Source organism: Fukomys damarensis, unplaced genomic scaffold, assembly GCF_012274545.1.
Source record: "Fukomys damarensis isolate Sample0158 unplaced genomic scaffold, DMR_v1.0_HiC HiC_scaffold_3, whole genome shotgun sequence".
Classification (NCBI taxonomy): domain Eukaryota; kingdom Metazoa; phylum Chordata; class Mammalia; order Rodentia; family Bathyergidae; genus Fukomys; species Fukomys damarensis.
The window spans coordinates 22,190,685-22,209,267 of NW_022900915.1; the positions used below are offsets into that span (position 1 = coordinate 22,190,685).

At 33.5% G+C, this 18,583-nt stretch overlaps 1 protein-coding gene across 2 annotated transcripts in view; it reads right to left on the minus strand.

The window, feature by feature from the left end:
- Positions 1-18,583, minus strand: part of Fer (FER tyrosine kinase) — a 360,047-nt gene that overhangs the window by 131,418 nt on the left and 210,046 nt on the right. For both annotated transcript variants that reach the window (XM_033767413.1, XM_033767416.1), the window contains 3 exons: positions 9,483-9,539; positions 3,499-3,614; positions 1,209-1,303 (listed from right to left, as the gene is read on the minus strand). In XM_033767413.1, the coding sequence (XP_033623304.1) occupies positions 1,209-1,303; positions 3,499-3,614; positions 9,483-9,539 (268 nt within the window). The remainder of the gene's footprint in view (positions 1-1,208; positions 1,304-3,498; positions 3,615-9,482; positions 9,540-18,583) is intronic.

The window sequence follows — 18,583 nt, forward strand, 5'->3', positions numbered from 1 at the left end:
CACTGCTTCCTGCACACCATGCCATAAGCTGTTTCACCTCTGCCAAGCTGTCCTGCCTTGGAGTCAGTGGGCTATGGACTGAAACAGCTACAATCTGTGAGCCAAAATAAAACTTTTCTCCTTTAAGTTATAGGTATTGGGTATTGTATCTCACTGATGAAAAAAGTGACTAAGAACAACTATACAGATAATATGTAATGGGTAATCTATAATATTAGGTTTACTTCACATATTTTAAAGTTAAAAATAAATTTTCATCTGCCTTTAAATTTTTTTCTTTTAAAACGAATATTAGTGGTAAAAACAAAAAAAGTAAAGCAAATTTGTAATTAAATACTGTATTTCTAAATCTTATCAAGATCAAATTATAGCTCTCTATTTTCTACAACAGGAAAATGGACAATGAGAAAAAAAAGACATACTATATAGTTTCTTGTCACAAGTTGCTCACTAAAAGATCTGAAGGCACTGAAAGTCACCAAAAAGAAATACCAGGAGAAATTCCTAGACTAATCATTTTCTCATTTGTCTACATATGAAAGAAGTGACCCAAAGCACCATTATATATGTAATATATACATATATAATATAAATATATATATATAATATATATATATATTTTTTTTTAGAGATAATATGTGATGAACTTTAAAATAGTTCTATCTTATATTTACTACTTGGATACCATCAGTGTTATAAAGTCACACTAAGTAAACTGATTTTTTTCTAAAAAGCTCTTCAGACATAAATATTATATATAACTGAACTTCGTGTGTAACTACACTCAAATAAATCTGTCTCCAAAACATGTTGGCTGACATTTTCTACAAGATAATATGTGATGAACTTTAAAATAGTTCTATCTTATATTTACTACTTGGATACCATCAGTGTTATAAAGTCACACTAAGTAAACTGATTTTTTTCTAAAAAGCTCTTCAGACATAAATATTATATATAACTGAACTTCGTGTGTAACTACACTCAAATAAATCTGTCTCCAAAACATGTTGGCTGACATTTTCTACAAAACAGTGAAGTGTTATAGCCTATAAAAATACTGAGTATATATACAAGCTCTTTGTCATCAGGAAAATGTTAAACAAAATCCTTGGAAACTTTACAAGGAGAAATCACAGACTGAAAATAAAAAAGTAATAAAACATGACATTAAAATGTCATCATGCAAACCTCTCAAATCACATTACCTGAAACTAGTTCCATAATGATATAGACAGGCTGTCTTTGTGTGCAAACTCCTATAAGTTTGACAATATTAGGATGATCATATTGCTTGAGAATTCTGGATGAGAGAAAAATATAAGATTTCTTAGCATATGAATAAGAATGAGTAAAGCATTAATTTATAATAATGAATAATGTATACAAATAGAATATAATGTAGTCATAATTCAAATTTTAAAACATCAGTATAACCCCAATTATGATAAGTGGGGTGACTAAACAATTAACAAATATTGAAAACATAAGACAGGTACAAATGAGTTTGTGCTTAATTCAATTAAATATTCATTTAAAAGTTTTCCACTCTTCATGATTAATAATCATGCTAAATAGGAATAATCTAACTTGTAAAAATATGTAAAGCTCCCTACAAAGTATCTGGTTTTATCTACCACCACACACAAAAAGTTATACTGCTAAATGCTATAGAGAGTACTGCATTAGATTTTATAACAGTTAAATATATTCTCAAGGAACACAATTTCAAAATGGTAGAAACACAAAAATTTTGAGAAAGTTGGAAATAAATTAAAAAATAACTGAGTAACACTTTCAACACAGGCTGAAGTTAAAACAAACTAGACTTAGTTTGAACAAAGGCCAAATTTCATCAGAAGTTATTAAAATATGACAGACTCATCTATAAAATGCCAATCATAAGCTAAAAATATATTAGATTCCTCACAGGCCTGTCCTGCTTATTCTATTGCCAAACTTTAATCGTTATTATCCTATTGATATAAGATATAGTCATAAATCTGCTATTTGAACACCTTTATTCTTTCCTAAAAGAATGAAAAAATATCTTTGAATAAAGACAAACTGTTTTTACTTGTATAGCTAAAGCAGAGAAAGACCTAAGAAACCTATTTCAGATTTATAATATATAATGGTTTATAAATGACATGCTAGGAAAAACTCTAAAGATAAAGAAAACATTTTGTCAATAATTCTGAGCCTCTAATTTCTAAGAGAAATTGAAAGCAAGTTTTCGAGAATATTGGACTTCAACCAAAAAATGTCATTTCTTAGGTTGCAAGACGGATACTAAAGACATTGGAGAAAGCCAAATGAACTTTTATAATATTAAATATCTAAGCACATCTTTCTAGAGTCAAAGAAAATTCCTAAATTTGAAACATGTTCATTTTTGAGGTAACATGTATTTCACTCTGAAGGAGAAAATCAAACTCTGTACTTTGCAATAAAAGAGACTCCTAAGAAATTTAAAAATTTTTGAAAATGTTAGACATCAGCTTTTAAGAATACTTATGAATAACCATAAAAATGAGTTTCAACTGTGACAACATGCCTTCAAATTAATCATTAGAATTTCCAATAATACATATTTTTAACTCTGTTTTATAAATAATGAGGCATCTAACTACTTTAACCCACTGCCATCGAGATTCATTTTTAGATTATGAAGGAAGAAACAAACATCCAAACAATTCATGCCTGGGGCCTTAAGTTTCCTTGCTGTCATCTCTTCTACTCTCTTTATGGTACTTTCTCTCTTTTTTTTTTTTTTTTTTTTTGGTACCGGGGATTGAACTCGGGTCCTTGCAAGGCAGGCCACTGAACTGCTGAGTTAAATCCCCAGCCCTATGGCACTTTCTCTTTATGCCACAAAAATCCATGGATTCTTTTCCCACCCATTCATTTTATCCATCTCCAATCCATATGTTCATTCATCTTACTCTGGCCAAAGACCTTTTCCATTTATTTTGTGTTTTTTTAATATACTAAATTTTCACCACTAACAGAATTGTTTTAACTCTCTGAAATACAGGAACAGCACAGCAGGACTTTAAATTCTAAAAGAAACTAGGAAGAAAATCACCTTAGAAGACCTATTACAAGAGAAATAAGCGGACTGAAGAAATGCCAGACACTAAGCTGAAGAATAAATATGATTCTCAGTACAGAAAATAATATTTAGAGAATCAAAGCAGTAATACCCAGGGAAGAAAAGCAAAATTTTAAGGACTCGGAGAACATTTGGTCCTTTTCAACAACTGGTTCTTTCTGGGATTGTCTAACAGATCTATAGTCTACCTCAAAAACAAACTTGCTGTTTCCATACTGTAAAAATACTTAATGGGATTTGGAAAGTGTTTATTTCTACTTCAGCATTTCACAACTTATGTCTTCAAACTTACATCTTAAAAGTTATAAATGTATTATAATGAGTGATATATAAGCACATTATAAATTGTAAATACATATTTTGTGTTACTTTAGAGAACTCACTTGGCTTCTTGTAAAAATTTTATTTTCAATTCCTGAGGAAGATCTTCTTTACATGTTTTAACAGCAACAGCAGTTTTATCCTTTAATGTGCCCTTATATACTTCACCAAAATTTCCCTGAAATTACAAATACATTCATTATTTGGGATGTATGACAGTGTGTAAATCTTTTCACCACACACACACACACACACACACACACACACACACACACAATATGAAGTGTTTTAAACTAAGTACCCTGCACACTGTCAGATATATTTCTTGGTATTCTCAAGCATATTTTCTCCCATAATTGTCAGTTTATTAATTGTAATGGAGAGAGAAGCTATTAGTATATACACGATATTGTCTTCATTTATCTGAAAGATTTTAAGGCACTCATAATTCAGTTTGTCTAGAACATCATTTTACTCATCCAAAGAGTTTTCATGGCTAAATTATACTTTTTCAGATACTAGAATTATGGTATCATTCTCCATGTGAGTGTTCAGTTACTACCTCCATTATACTTTTGCCTTCCCCCTTGCAGCTCAGAAAAGCTTGCTTTTTTTCACCTCAACATCTTTGGTTGCTTACTCCTCTAACACACTTATTTCAATAGTGCCAGGTTAACCTTGCTAACAAAAATTATTTTTGATTATACAACTGTCTTTAAATACCACTCATTTCTACTCTGTCTAGTTCCATGTTATAGACTTCAATGTTATATGTGTTCTAAACTCAAATGTTTAGTGATCAAAAAATAGGGGCCATGCCTTTCTATACTTTTTTTCTCTGAAGAAAACCATCTATCAGAAAATGCTGCCTAACCTTTAATTCCGTTTCTTATGCTTTCTCCTTCATGAATTTTTAAAATCTTCTTGAAACTGTTTTTTTCTGTCCCCTTCCCTCCAAACCTTCTTCGCCACTTACATAAGCTGTTTCCATTTTTTCTTTAATGTTTTGTTTCTTTTTCCCCTTACTTCCCTCCTCCCTCTGCCATCTCTTGTTCCCATTCCCATTTGAAAAAATTCTTACTCAATATTTATCCTCCATTTTGCTCCTTATACATACTTTGAGTTTCTCACACAAGAGAAATAATGTGATAAACTTATGTGTCTGATTTATTTCATTTAAAATTAGTCTCAAAATGCATTCATTTACCTAAAAACATCTTCAGTTTATCCTTCTTTATAGCAGAGTACTAACTACTCCATTGTATATAAATTTTCTTTATCTATTCATCTGTTGAAGGATATATGGGTTGTTTCCAAAATTTAATGGTTTCTGCCCTATAAAACAGGTTTTGATACACACTGGACATTTGAAAATTTTTACATTCATCTGACAACCATTTTCCAGAGAACTTAAACTACATCAACAGTGTACAAGAAAGGAATCTCCCATCACTGACAAAATGATTATTCTTGCCCAGACCACTTCTCCAAACAAAGGTCAGGAGGAAAACTAGGTCACTCTTCACTTGCTATCATTCAGCAGGTATAAATTCATCTTAGCTATTGGCCTTCCTTTCATGGGGACAAATCTCACTATACTGCTTGCCTATATTTATGCCAATCATAAGGAAATCTTGGTCCTAGGTTAATTCTCATTTCCTCTTCCCTACCCTCATCAAGTTCTGCCCACCTTTCTTTGATCCTTCTTTCTCTTCTATACCCAACTTTTACTCTACTTTCTGGAATTTATGGTCTATCATGAAAGTTAGACCTTCTATCTATTCTTTGATAATTCTCCTTACCTTCTTGCTATTAGAGAATACTAGTTCTTATCAGAGAACACTCAAATGGTAATGAGATCCACTCAAATGAGATCCCCTCTGCCATTTAAACTTAAAAGATGTATTTCCCTGTGTAACTTACTAGTTCTTTATCAGTCTTTAAACCATTCTCTCTCTTGCATTCCTAAAAACTTCAGGTTTTGAGTGTTATTATTCATTTCTATTTCCTACTATCCTTCATTGTGGCTGTCACCTAAGTGAATTTGAAAAATTCATTTATGATTTCTATTCCTAGGTCACTGTCATTCTAATCCAGTGTTGCTCCTATATGAATTCTCACCATTTTCGACACAAATTTCAAGTCCTTTCAATGCTTCAAATTCTCAAGCTATTTTCACATATCTCTTTCAAACATCGAGTAATCCATCTATTTTTAAGAGTCATACCTTTAACTTTCATATTTACCAATAAAGCAATTTTAGAGAACCAATTTTATAGAACCTACTTCATTTACCTCATCGTTGGTCTGGTTTCTATTCTACCTTTATAGCCCATCAATTTTAACATGTATTACTCCTTAATATTCTCTCCTTCTGCATCCACCTTAAATTCCATGGTCAGTCATTACAACTGACAAACCATATACTCTCCACATTTTTGCTTGTCTTTAGCTGTAGAACTCCCTAAGGCCAGTGGTGGTGAACCTATGTCACGTGAGCCATAGCGGGTTGTTTGTATCAGTGAAAGAACTAAAAAGTTTACTAACACTGGTCTAGGGAAATCTACAATCCTAATAAAATCTCAAATTCTGCCTATTCTGCACCTACAAAGTTAAACATAAAAACAGCTGAAAAAACCATAACCATTTTAATTGATTTATCTCTAAAATTCATGAACATAAAATGTTGGGGGCCCTTAATTCATGAAAATAGACTTTAGGGCCCTTGAGGCTACACGCTTTTCTAGCCCCAGTCACACTCCCTTCTTCCACATGACTGGTTTCCCTTCTACTCTCTTCTCCAATCTCCAGTAACAATTCTCAGCTATGCTGCTGCTTCCTATTTCATTGGGGGGGGGGATACCCTGAAGTAATTGAAACAGAACTTTTGGATTCTTTGTCACAGATTTATTCACCTACTAATCTTCCTTGCTGTGATAAAAATGAGCTATTATGCTTCTACTAAAATCAATCCTAAACTGAGCTGAATCACATTTCTTCTTACCCACTCAAAGGTATTGCTCTAGCAATCTCATTTCTTTCCTGTACGATAAATTTTTCACTACACCATTCACCACTGCAAACTAATATGTTATTATTTCTCTCAGGTTGAACATCAAAAAAATCATTCTTTTGCACGCCTCTGCTTCCTTTTCCAACAACATTTCAAAGGGTTACATCCTTAACATCTCTAATTCCTCTCCTCCTATTCTCTCTTAAGTTCACTCAAATCTGGTTTTCACCTAAGGTACACCAAGGAAACAGCTCAACAAAATCACCAGGGACTTCTTCATTGCTAAATCCAGAGGTTAATTCTTGGTTATTATCTCATTGGATTTCTCACCAGCATTTGCTACCACTGATTACAGTTCTCTTTGGTATGCTTTTTCCTCTTGGCTTCCAAGTTCTTGTATCTGCCTTTTTTTTTTTTTTTTTTTTTTTTTTTGGTACTAGGGATTGAACTTGGGACCTCACGCTTGTCAGGCAGGTGCTGTGCCTGCTGAGTTATATCCCTGATCCAGTTTCTGCCTTCTTAATTGGTGGTCCTTTAACCTCATTTGCGTATCACTTCTCTTTTCCCCATCCCTTAATGTTGGTGTGATCATGGCTCAATTCTTGATCTCTGAGTCTCCTATGAATCCATGTAATTGTACGGTTTGTTTTACTTATGTATTTTGTGGTGCTGGGGATCCAACTCAGAGTATCACATATGCTAGTGCAGCACTCTATGCTAAACTACTCCCCTGTCCTAATCTTACAGCTTTAAATGTCACCAATATAATCCAAATCACTGAATTTGTACTTCTGACACAGAAATCGCTTTTAAAAAGGCAGACTTAGTAGCCAACTGTCTTTCACCATCTCCACAGAGAAGGCTAACAGACAAACTCAATATATTCAAAACAACATCTAATTGTGTTCCCCTAAACATTCTATACTTACAGCCAACTTTGTTCTTTTCTCAATCCCTATATAGATTACATTAGGATATCTAACTGGTTCAACTTAAAAATGTATCTAAAATTCATCACTGCTCATTATCTCCATATCACCACTCTGTTCTAGCACCATTTTTTAGTAAATTAAGTGCACCTGCCTCTCAATCTTTCAACTCATCAGACTATTTTTAACATAACAGCCAAAATGACTGTTTAAAGACTGAAATCTCAACCACTAGGCACTCATAAGCCTTCTATTTTATAGGACTTAGCACCTCAAGAAACTATAAAATTTACCTATTTATAATGCTTATCATTTATCTGTCTTCCCTGCTAATAGAATCTACACCCCATACAGGAAATGATTTTTGTCTGCTTGTTCACTCTCCCAGGGCTAAATAAGTGCTTGGCACATAGTAGGCATTTACAAAATACTGAATGATTGAATAAAATATTTATTGAATATCAACCATATAGCAAATACAGTCTACTAAGACTATAGTACAGAATAAATAAGAGTTTCTGCCATTACTTTAATATAATTACTAACCAAACTCCAAACCTCACAAGGATCTGAAGCTTAGTTAGTTATCCTTTAATTACCCATGCACTCTCAGCCGGAGCACTGTAAACATTTATTCAGAAAAGGTAGTGAAATATTAAGTGACAAGTCAAGTTGTAGTATTTTAAAATATTAGATGAAGTTAAGCTACACTGTCTCAAAGTATTAGTCTTTTAGTAAAAATGATTAAATTTATTGAGACTAACACACTACTACCTCATTTGAGAAAATATTCCTTAAAGTAACCTTAGTAACAAGCTAAATTCTAACTGATAGACTATAGTTTATAGAATAAACTAGACACAACTGAAATATTTTTCTTTAACTGAAAATACTTTTTTTATACTAAAAATGTAGTCTCAACACATTCCCTTTATTTCAGTAAGATTTAGTTTTAAATTTCATTCCTTTGTAATTTTTATAATTGCTATTGTATTGGGTTACCTATAGCAATAGAGAGGAGGAATATTTCCCTAAGAATTAGGGGACCATCATGGTAAATAAAGATATCAGCTGCAGCTTTTAGCTTGAGGTTCTCTGAAGTGACTTACTAGTTAATTGTATTAACGACATAAAAATTGCTTTCTGATAGAAATTTGATGCTTCCATCTGGACAGAATATTTTTAAATAATCAGTGTTAAAAAGCCTGCAAAGTTGATTAGTTCAACATAGATTTATTTTCTTCAGCATACATTAGATTTTTTTAAATAGGGAAAAAAGTCAATTCATTGAATTTACGTTTGAATAAAATAGTCATTTACTGTTTTACCTACTGAGCTTTAATTCGGTCCAGTAATGATCACTCGTTCTTTATATATGCTACCTTTCCTGAAATATCTGGATTTTATAGTATTTTTCACAGTACATCATGAAACTAAACTCAACTCAAAACTTTCACATGAAAATGTCTCTGAACAAATTTTTATTAGAATTCAATTATAAGTAAAACAATAAATATGAAAATTCATTTTGATTATTAAATATCTTTATTGTTAGACATAATATACTTTCATATGGCCTATGAGTTCAAAGAAATGTCCAACTAGATTGGAAGAAAAGAAACCGATTATTATTATAAAGCTGTACTCTCTGACCACTAATAGAAAATTATAATAGATACTGATATTGAAATATATGGCTTGTCCATACTTTTTATATTGAAATAATATGCGCAATATTATATACTATAATTTTCTGAACAGTTCTAACTCTCAAGGTGCAGTGTTTCACTTTTTCTAAACAATTACATATAACCAGAAACAAACTAAGACTATTAAGTTTTTATTATCTCAATTTCTTTTCAAATCTCAGTTCAGTAGTTTTGCTTTTATTACATTGTTTTTTGTCCTTCCAGGGGAAAATATACTATTTTTATAAAACAAGACTCCTCCACAAGCCTTTCAAACACATCTACTTCAGTGGACATCACAGAATTTTAAGAGATACGATACCGTGTTCCAGATAACTTCTAAGGTGCTTTGCTATGCACTGGAATATAAACAAAGAAAGTGTTCACTTTTGTTATTTAGGTCGGTTGTCACATACCTTGCCCAATAATTCTCCCAAAGTGACATCTTCATGGTTGAGAATCCACTTCTTATCCTATTGGGGGGGGCAGTTGTTTAGTCTAAGCAAGAGTATACTGAGTACATTTCCTTTAAGATACATCTGAGACTGGTAAACAGAACTAAGGGACATTTCATTCAGACCATTCAATAATAGCATACTAAGAAGTTATAACCTCAAGATGCTATAAAACAGATTTAAGCAATGTTACTGTTCTGTAGGATAGTAAAGTCTACATTACATCAAACTTCTTTCAGAAATCTCAGACTCCGTAAAGATATAGTATCCCTGTAACTACAACATAGCATGCACATTCCATGTACTATAAAACTTTGGCTATGCCACTGTACTTTCAAAAAAGTTCTGCCATAAGTATATGAAGGAGTTTCAGTTTACAGTGCAAAATTTCCAATTCTCACTTGATCTTAGAGAACTACTTTTCTACACAAATGATACTAAAAGCTAATTCTTCTACATATAAGTTGGCCATGAGTTACAGCTTTCTATGAAAGTATATGTAATCCCAAATCTTTCCCAAGTAATTTCTTGTGCTATAATAAAGCAGCAACATCAGTTAGAACATTGCTAGGATGCACAAGACTAGTTATGCAAATATGCCATTATAAATGAGCATCCCATCATCTGCTCTGAAGAACTAATTAATACTTAGGGAATACATTAGCATGTACAAGAACTTCAGAAAACTACACAATACCATAACGTTAGAAAGGTATAAGCATTATTTTAAAGGGGGGAGAAAAATGAAGCTAGGAAAAAGGAGAGAAGAGTATTAAAAGATGGGAAGATAAAAGAGGCTAGAAAGAAATGTTTCATGCATGACTTAGGTTCATTTTATGTTACAGTGTAATTTTCTCTATTACAAACACAGATTGAAACATAATTGTTGTACAGCAAGAGATATAACAAGTAAACATTTTGAAATAAAAATCCACTAAGTATGATTTAAAATACACGAGACAGCAACTGGATCTATTGTCTCTTCTGAAACATCATGTGGCAAACACTGAACTTCACCTTCTGATAGATCAATAAAGGGACATTGCTATTTAAAATGCAACAGCATAATCTTTCATTCCAAATATTAAAGTTATAAAGATTTTAGAAAACATGGGAGAATATCTTCACAACCACATGAGCAAAGATTTTAGATACAAAAAGCACTAACTACAAAAGAGAAATAAAATTGGACTGTATTATAATTACAAATATAGTCTTCCAAAAACATCATTTAAAAATTACAATAAAATCAGAGAGCATTTTTGTGATATTTATATGTGATAACATTATTTCCATGTAAAACACATAGAAATGATTTATATCTTAATAACAACTTGATTTTGAGATTGTATTATAAATTTATCAAAAGAGTCAATAAGCACATCAGAAGATTCTTAATATTGGCAGTAAGTAGCAAAGTGAAAATATAAACCACAATGAGACAGTATTTCACACCCTTCAGAATACTAAAATTATTAGAAAGTAGGCACATGTGGACTTGTGTGTGTTGCTGTGGAATGAACTCAGAGCCTTGCACATGTGAGGCAAGAGCTCTACCTCTGAGTCACATCCCTACCTCAGAATAGTAAAATTAAATAATTATTAATATCATGAAATTGTGAGGATGTGGAGCAGCCTGAGTCCTCATATGTTGCATATTCAAACCAGTATAGCTATTTTGGACATTTCTTATAAAGCCAAGCACATACCTACCTTATAACTCAGCAATTATACTTTTTAGGTATTAACCCAACAGAAACAAAAATACCTAAAAATGATTTGTCATAAAATTGATGAAACCAACCTATTTAAAGTAGTCAAAAACTAAAGCAACTGTAATGTCTATCACAGGATAATGAGCAATTATTGATACATTCAGAAAAGTGAATAATACTAGGCAATACAATAGATATTACAATAGAGCATTTGCAAAACATTTTCAGTTAATAAAGCCAGATTATTCTGTATAGACAGATACACAGAAAATGATTCCATTTATGTAAAGGAAAGGAGAACTACTTTTTTATTCTAGAATTCAAACCAATATTTGCCTGAGTCATAGTAGACTGCAAAGGAAAAAAAAGCAGCAGCTCTGGGAGTTGTGCAAATGTTCAATTCCTTCCTCCCACCCCTCAATGCTCCTTACTTCCCTTTCTCCCTTTCTTTCTTTGCTAGGAATTGAACCTAGGGCCTGGGCCAAGCTAACCACATATTACTACTGAGCTGTACCTGCAATCCTAAAACTTTTTGATATTTTCTTAAGCTATACACTTAAAACCTGTGCAAAATTTTACTGTACATGAATTATATAACCATAAAGTTGATTTTTTTAAAACAGTACTTTCCATTTGAATAGCACTTTGTGACTGAATTCCACTGCCTCAACATATTGTCAAATGTTATTCATCAAAAACTATAGTCTGACAAGCAAGAGAGTTGTTATTTTGATTTTTTGATAGATTTTATACTCTAGATAAGGGAAAGTAAGTTTAAGCCCAAGATTTACACTATAAACAACTGAAAAATCAAAGTGAAATGTAAAAAACCACACTAACAACAGGTTCAAACATCTGTTTAGACACAGGATAGATACTAAAATAGTGAAGAACTGGGATGCTAAATTTAGGTTAAGAAAAGAAGCAAATTAAAAATGCGTGGACTACTTTAGGCTTTTAACTAGAACCCCTAAAAGATACAACGTGTCATACAAAGGCAGTGTGGAGAGGGAAGAAACTCAGCCTACCTTCTAACCATCCCTATCACATATGTGACTAAATCAGAAACTGGCAAACTAAGACTCACAGCCTGTCATGGTTAAATGGTTTTGAATTATTAAATTTATTAAATGGTTAAAAAAATCAAAAGAATAATTTGTAACGCATAAAAATTATATGAAATTCAAAATTGCAGTGTTCATACATAACAATAGTTCTACAGAACAACAGAAATTATGCAAACTAACCCACATAGAAATGAAAGTGGAAGAAAAACACTAACAAATTTCAGAGACCTGTGGCACCTGTATGACCTGTACAAACCCAAAATTCCAGAAAGGAAGAAGAGCACAATGAAAGGAAAATATTTGAAAAAATATAGTTCAAAACTCCTCTAATTTGGGTATCTACTGATCCAAGAAAATGAACATATTCCACAAAGAAACCCATAGATATGGATGTCTAGATATGACATGTTCACACAGACAGAGCTACGTGGCTGGACAGAGGAGGAATTACATTGGAGTGACTCAGAGAAGATCAACTGAAAAACAGATATTTAGAAGAGGATGGACATACATTCTGATGCAAAAAAAAAAAAAAATCAACTTGAAAGAAGAGATTTGTATTTTAAACAAAACATATGCATAGAAATTTAAAAGAGGCAAAGAAGTCTGACCAGGGCTATACAGCAGGCCTCACTCCACCCCCAACACAGGAACTGCCATTATGAGAAGTTCTCAGATAGTTAGAGCAAAGTTACATGGCAGAGTCAAGCCACACAGGATAGATTTGGGGTATACAGCCCCTGCCTTCATTGTTCCCTCTCCAAATAAAGGACATAGCAGCCTGGAAGAATTTTTTGCAGGCACACACCAAGGGTGAGTGACCAGGGAACTGTTCCCTTCCCCAACTTGCCCATTTGTTCTCTGACACTTACATACTAACCCTAACCCTAACTACAGTCCAATCTCCTTAATGAATAAATATGTAAATATCCTCAATAAGATACTGGCAAACAGACTGCAGCAAATCATCAGAAAGATTATACACCATGACAAGAAGGATTCATCCTGAGAATGCAGGGATGGTTCAACATTAGCAAATCAATAAATGTAATATACTACATCAAGAGAACCAGATACAAAAATCACATGATCATCTCCATAGACACAGAAAAAGCATCTGACAAAGTCCAACATTTATTCATGACAAAAACTCTACAGAGAATTTGAATAAAAGGTCTTTATCTCAATCCGATAAAAGCCATCTATGACAAACCAGTGATGTTGAACATCTATATATTTTAGCTATTACCAACTCTGAACACACTCAGCTACCTTAACTTTGACAAAAGGACCAAACAACTTTACTGAAAGAAAGAGCCTCTGTAGTAAATGGTGCTGGGAAAACTGACTTTCTACAAGCTAAAGATTAAACCTAGATCTGTATCTCTCACCATGCACAAAACTAAAACTGAAATGAATCAAAGATTTAAATATTATAACAAATACCTAATCTGCTGGAAGATACAAAAGGGAAAATTCTTGAAGACACAGATATAGACAGAGACTTTATGAACAAAACAATGATTACATAGGAAATATTACAAAGAATCAACAACTGGAATTACAGCATACTACAAAGCTTTGCACAGCAAAAGAAACAATCAATGGAATGACAAAACAACCTACAGAGTGGAAAAAAACATTAACCAACTATTCCTTAGCCAAAGAGCTAAAATCTAGAATATATGAAGACCATAAAAAAAAATCAGACCCCCCCCGAAACTTAAAGATCTAATAAAAACCATCTGAATTGCATTGATGAAGAAATAGAAATGGCAAATAAAAATATAAAAAATGTTCAACATCACTGGCCACCTGAGAAATGGAAATTAAAACAATGAGATTCCATCTCACTCCAGAATAAATGGCTATCATCAATAAATTAAGCAATAACAAATGCTTACAAGGTTATGGGGAAAAAGGAACACTTCTTATTGGTGGGAGTATAAACTGGCACAACCAATATGGAAATCAGCACGTAGATTCCTCAAAAAACTAGAGGTTTCATTGACCCAGCTATTCCCCTCTTCTTAGTATTTTCCCAAAAGAGTTAAAAGCATCTTCTATTCTGTTCCATTGAGTCTTTGATATGTTTTCTTTTTGCCAGTACCATGCTGCTTTTATCACAGTACCTTTGTAATATGACTTCAAATCAGGGGTTGTGATGCCCCCACCCACCTTGCCTTTCTTGCTTTTGCTATTCTAGATGTCCTCTGCTTCCAAACAAATTTCTGGAGATAGGGGAGAGCCACCTCTGCTGCGCGGCCCGGCCCGAACTACGGTCCTCCTCTGGAGCTGTGCCATTTCCAGTGGGCGCCACTGATTGGCTCTGACACAGCGCCAGGAGGGTAGCCGCGTGGGCACAGCTGAGGCCCCCACCCCCATCCCCGCTATTAGATCCCCTGATTGAGCCAGTCCTTGGACGCACTCTGCAGAGGCATGGCGGGACATAAAGGGTGGTGATTGATCCTATTATGTTCCTGATTGTATCAATAGGGATAAAGGATAGGGATTGATTTGATAAGTTCTTTTCTCAATTATGAAAATGAGAATGTCTATAAGTCATTAGAGAATCAAAGACTGAGATGCAACGATATCAGGAAGATTTAATGACCCAGAGATTGAATCAAGGGCAATCCAACAGCAAAAATAAAGATGAGAAAATACTTAAGCAAGCCACAAAGACAGACTTCCAGTCCACCAATGGCAAACAGTAGGGCAAAGGAGGATGAAAAATCAATAGTGAACTTCCAGGACAATCAGAACTCACAGCACAGGAAGTAACAAAACTGACTGATCAAGCTCTAGAAAAATTCAAAACAGAAATTATTTCCCAGTTAACCATAGAGATGGTGAGCAAAATGAAAGACATGATTCGAGACTCCAGAACAGAAACTGACAAAAAAACAGATGAGCTTGGTACCATAATAGAAGCCATGAAGCCCAGCATAAGAAAGAAATGGAAACAATGAACACCCAACATAGGAAAGAAATGGAATCCATTAAACAGATTCAAATGGATATCCAGGAGATTAAAAAACTCTACTGAAAGCGTACGCAACAGAATAAAAGATTAAGGGAATAGAATCTCAGATATAGAAGACAGGATAGCAGACAGTAACCATGAAAAGAGAGGTCTCTTAAAAACAATAAGGGAGCATGAGAAATCAACCCAATAACTCCCTAGATGATGAAAAGAAGAATAACATAAGACTGATAGGGATCCATGAAGTACCAGGAGAAAATGCAAATGACTTAAAAAAGCTGTTCAAAGAATTAATAACTGAAAACTTCCCAAACAGAGGGGAAGAATTAGACATACAGATAAGCGAGGCATATAGGACACCAACTAGTCACGATAAAAAAAAACAAACAAACTACACTTAGACATATAATAATCAAGATCCCAGAAACCCAACAGAAGAACAAAATACTACAAGCAGTAAGAGAAAAGAAACAAATCACATGCAAAGGAAAGCCCATCAGAATCAAAGCAGACTTTTCAACACAAACCCTCAGGTAAAGGAGAGCCTGGAGTGAGGTATTTCAACTCCTAAAAGAAAACAACCTACAACCAAGACTGATGTATCCTGCTAAACTCTCTTTCAAAATGGATGGAGAAATAGGATACTTCTATGACAAAGAACACTTGAGAAACTTCATGAATACTAAACCAGCACTACAAAGAATTTTAAACAATATCCTAGAGAAAGACAACGAAGATCACAACACCAGGAGGCCCAACAGAGCAAATCAAATAGCCAGGGCTAGAAACTAAAAAGAGAGGACAAAAAATAAAAAGAGTCAACAAAAGGACAATAACATGACAATAATAAGTCAGGACATATCAGTTATAACTATCAATATCAATGGCCTCAATTCACCAATCAAGAGAAATAGACTGGCAGAATGGATTAAGAAGCAAAATCCAACAATATGTTGTATACAAGAAACACACCTAGGGCAAAAAAAATGCCCATAGACTGAAAGTGAAAGGATGGAAAACAATTCTCCATGCGACAGGAGCCCAGAAAAAAGCAGGGGTAGCAATCTTATTCGCAGACAAAGCAAATTTCAAACCAAAACTGATTAAGAGAGACAAAGAAGGCCACTACATCCTTGTAAAGGGAACAATTCAAGAGGAAGAAATGACAATCATAAACATATATGCACCAAATATAAATGCCCTCAACTATATAAAACAAATATTAAGTAACATGAAAAACCAAATAACTCCTAATACAATTGTAGGGGGGGATCGGAATACCCCACTATCACAAATAGACAGATCATCTAGGGAAAAAATCAACAATGAAATACTAGAACTGAACCAAGCTTTTGAACGCATGGACTTATTAGACATCTATAGAGTGTTCCACGCCACAAAATCAGAATATACATTCTTTTCAGCTGCACATGGGTCATTCTGCAAGATAGATCACATACTAGCTCACAAAACAGGTTTGAATAAATGCAAAAGAACTGAAATTATTCCCTGTACATTATCAGACTGCAGTGCAGTAAAGCTGGAGATCAATAGCATAAGAAACCATTGGAACTTCACAAACACATGGAAATTGAATAACACTCTCCTGAACAATCAATGGATAATAGAGGAAATTAAGGAAGAAATCAGACAGTTTATACAAATAAATGAAAATGCCAATACAACATACAGGAATCTAAGGGACACAATGAAAGCAGTTCTACGAGGAAAATTCATAGCACTGAATGCCCACACTAGGAAAACAGAGTGAGATCAAATAACCTAATGATGAATCTTAGACTCCTAGAAAAAGAAGAGCAAGAAAAACCCAAAGCTCAAACAAGAGAGGAAATTATAAAGATTACAGCAGAAATCAATGCAATGGAAACTAAGAAAATGATATAAAAAATAAATGAATCGAAGAGTTGGTTTTTTGAAAGAATAAATAAAATTGATAAACCCTTAGCAAACCTTATCAAAAAAAGGAAAGAAAAGGCTGAGATTCATGCAATCAGGAATGAAAAAGGCAAAGTCACAACAGATCCCGCAGAAATTCAGAGGATCATTAATACATACTATGAGAACCTGTACTCTCATAAAATGGAAAACACAGAAGAAATGGACAGATTTCTAGATACTTATGAATTACCAAAGTAGAGCGAAGAAGATAAAAACATTTTAAACACCCCATTCACAATCAGTGAAATTGAAAATGTAATTAAAAATTTACCAACAAAGAAAAGCCCAGGTCCTGATGGATTCACTGCTGAATTTTACAAGACATTTAGAGAAGATCTACTGTCGTTACTCTTCAGACTTTTCAATGAAATTGAAAGAGAAGCAATACTTCCAAATTCATTCCTGGAAGCAAATATCTCTTTGATTCCCAAACCTGGGAATGAAGTAAATAAAAAAGAGAACTACAGGCCAATCTCCTTAATGAATATAGATGCAATAATCCTCAATAAGATACTAGGAAACAGAATACAGAGGATCATCAAGAATATCATACATCCTGACCAAGTCGGATTTATTTCAGGGATGTAAGGATGGTTCAACATACATAAATCAATAAATATAATACACTATATTAACAAAGTCAAGGACAAGAACCACATGATCCTCTCGATAGATGCAGAAAAAGATTTGATAAAATCAACACCCATTCATGATAAAAACTCTGCAAAAAATTGGAGTAGATGGTCTATGTCTCAACTTAATAAAGGCTTTCTATGAAAAACCAACAGCCAACATCATATTAAATGGCAAGGACTGAAAACCTTCACGTTAAAATCAGGAACAAGACAAGGATGCCCACTATCACCACTCCTCTTCGATATAGTTCTGGAAACATTAGCCATAGCAATTACAAAAGAGAAAGAAATCAGAGCAATAAAAATAGGAAAGGAAGAAGTTAAATTGTCATTATTTGCTGATGATATGATACTCTACATTGAAAACCCAAAAAACTCAACCAAGAGACTTCTTGACTTAATTGACACTTTTAGCAGAATAGCTGGATACAAGGTCAACAACCGAAAATCAACAGCCTTCTTGTACAAAAACAACAGACTCACTGAGAGAGAAATTAGGGAAACAATTCCTTTCACAGTAGCATCCAAAAAAAATAAAGTATCTGGAAATCAATTTAACAAAAGAAGCAAAGGACCTCTACATTGAAAACTACAGCACTCTGAAAAAAGAGATCAAGGAGGATATAAGAAAATGGAAAGATGTCCCCTGCCCCTGGGTAGGAAGAATCAACACAGTGAAAATGGCCATACTACCAAAACT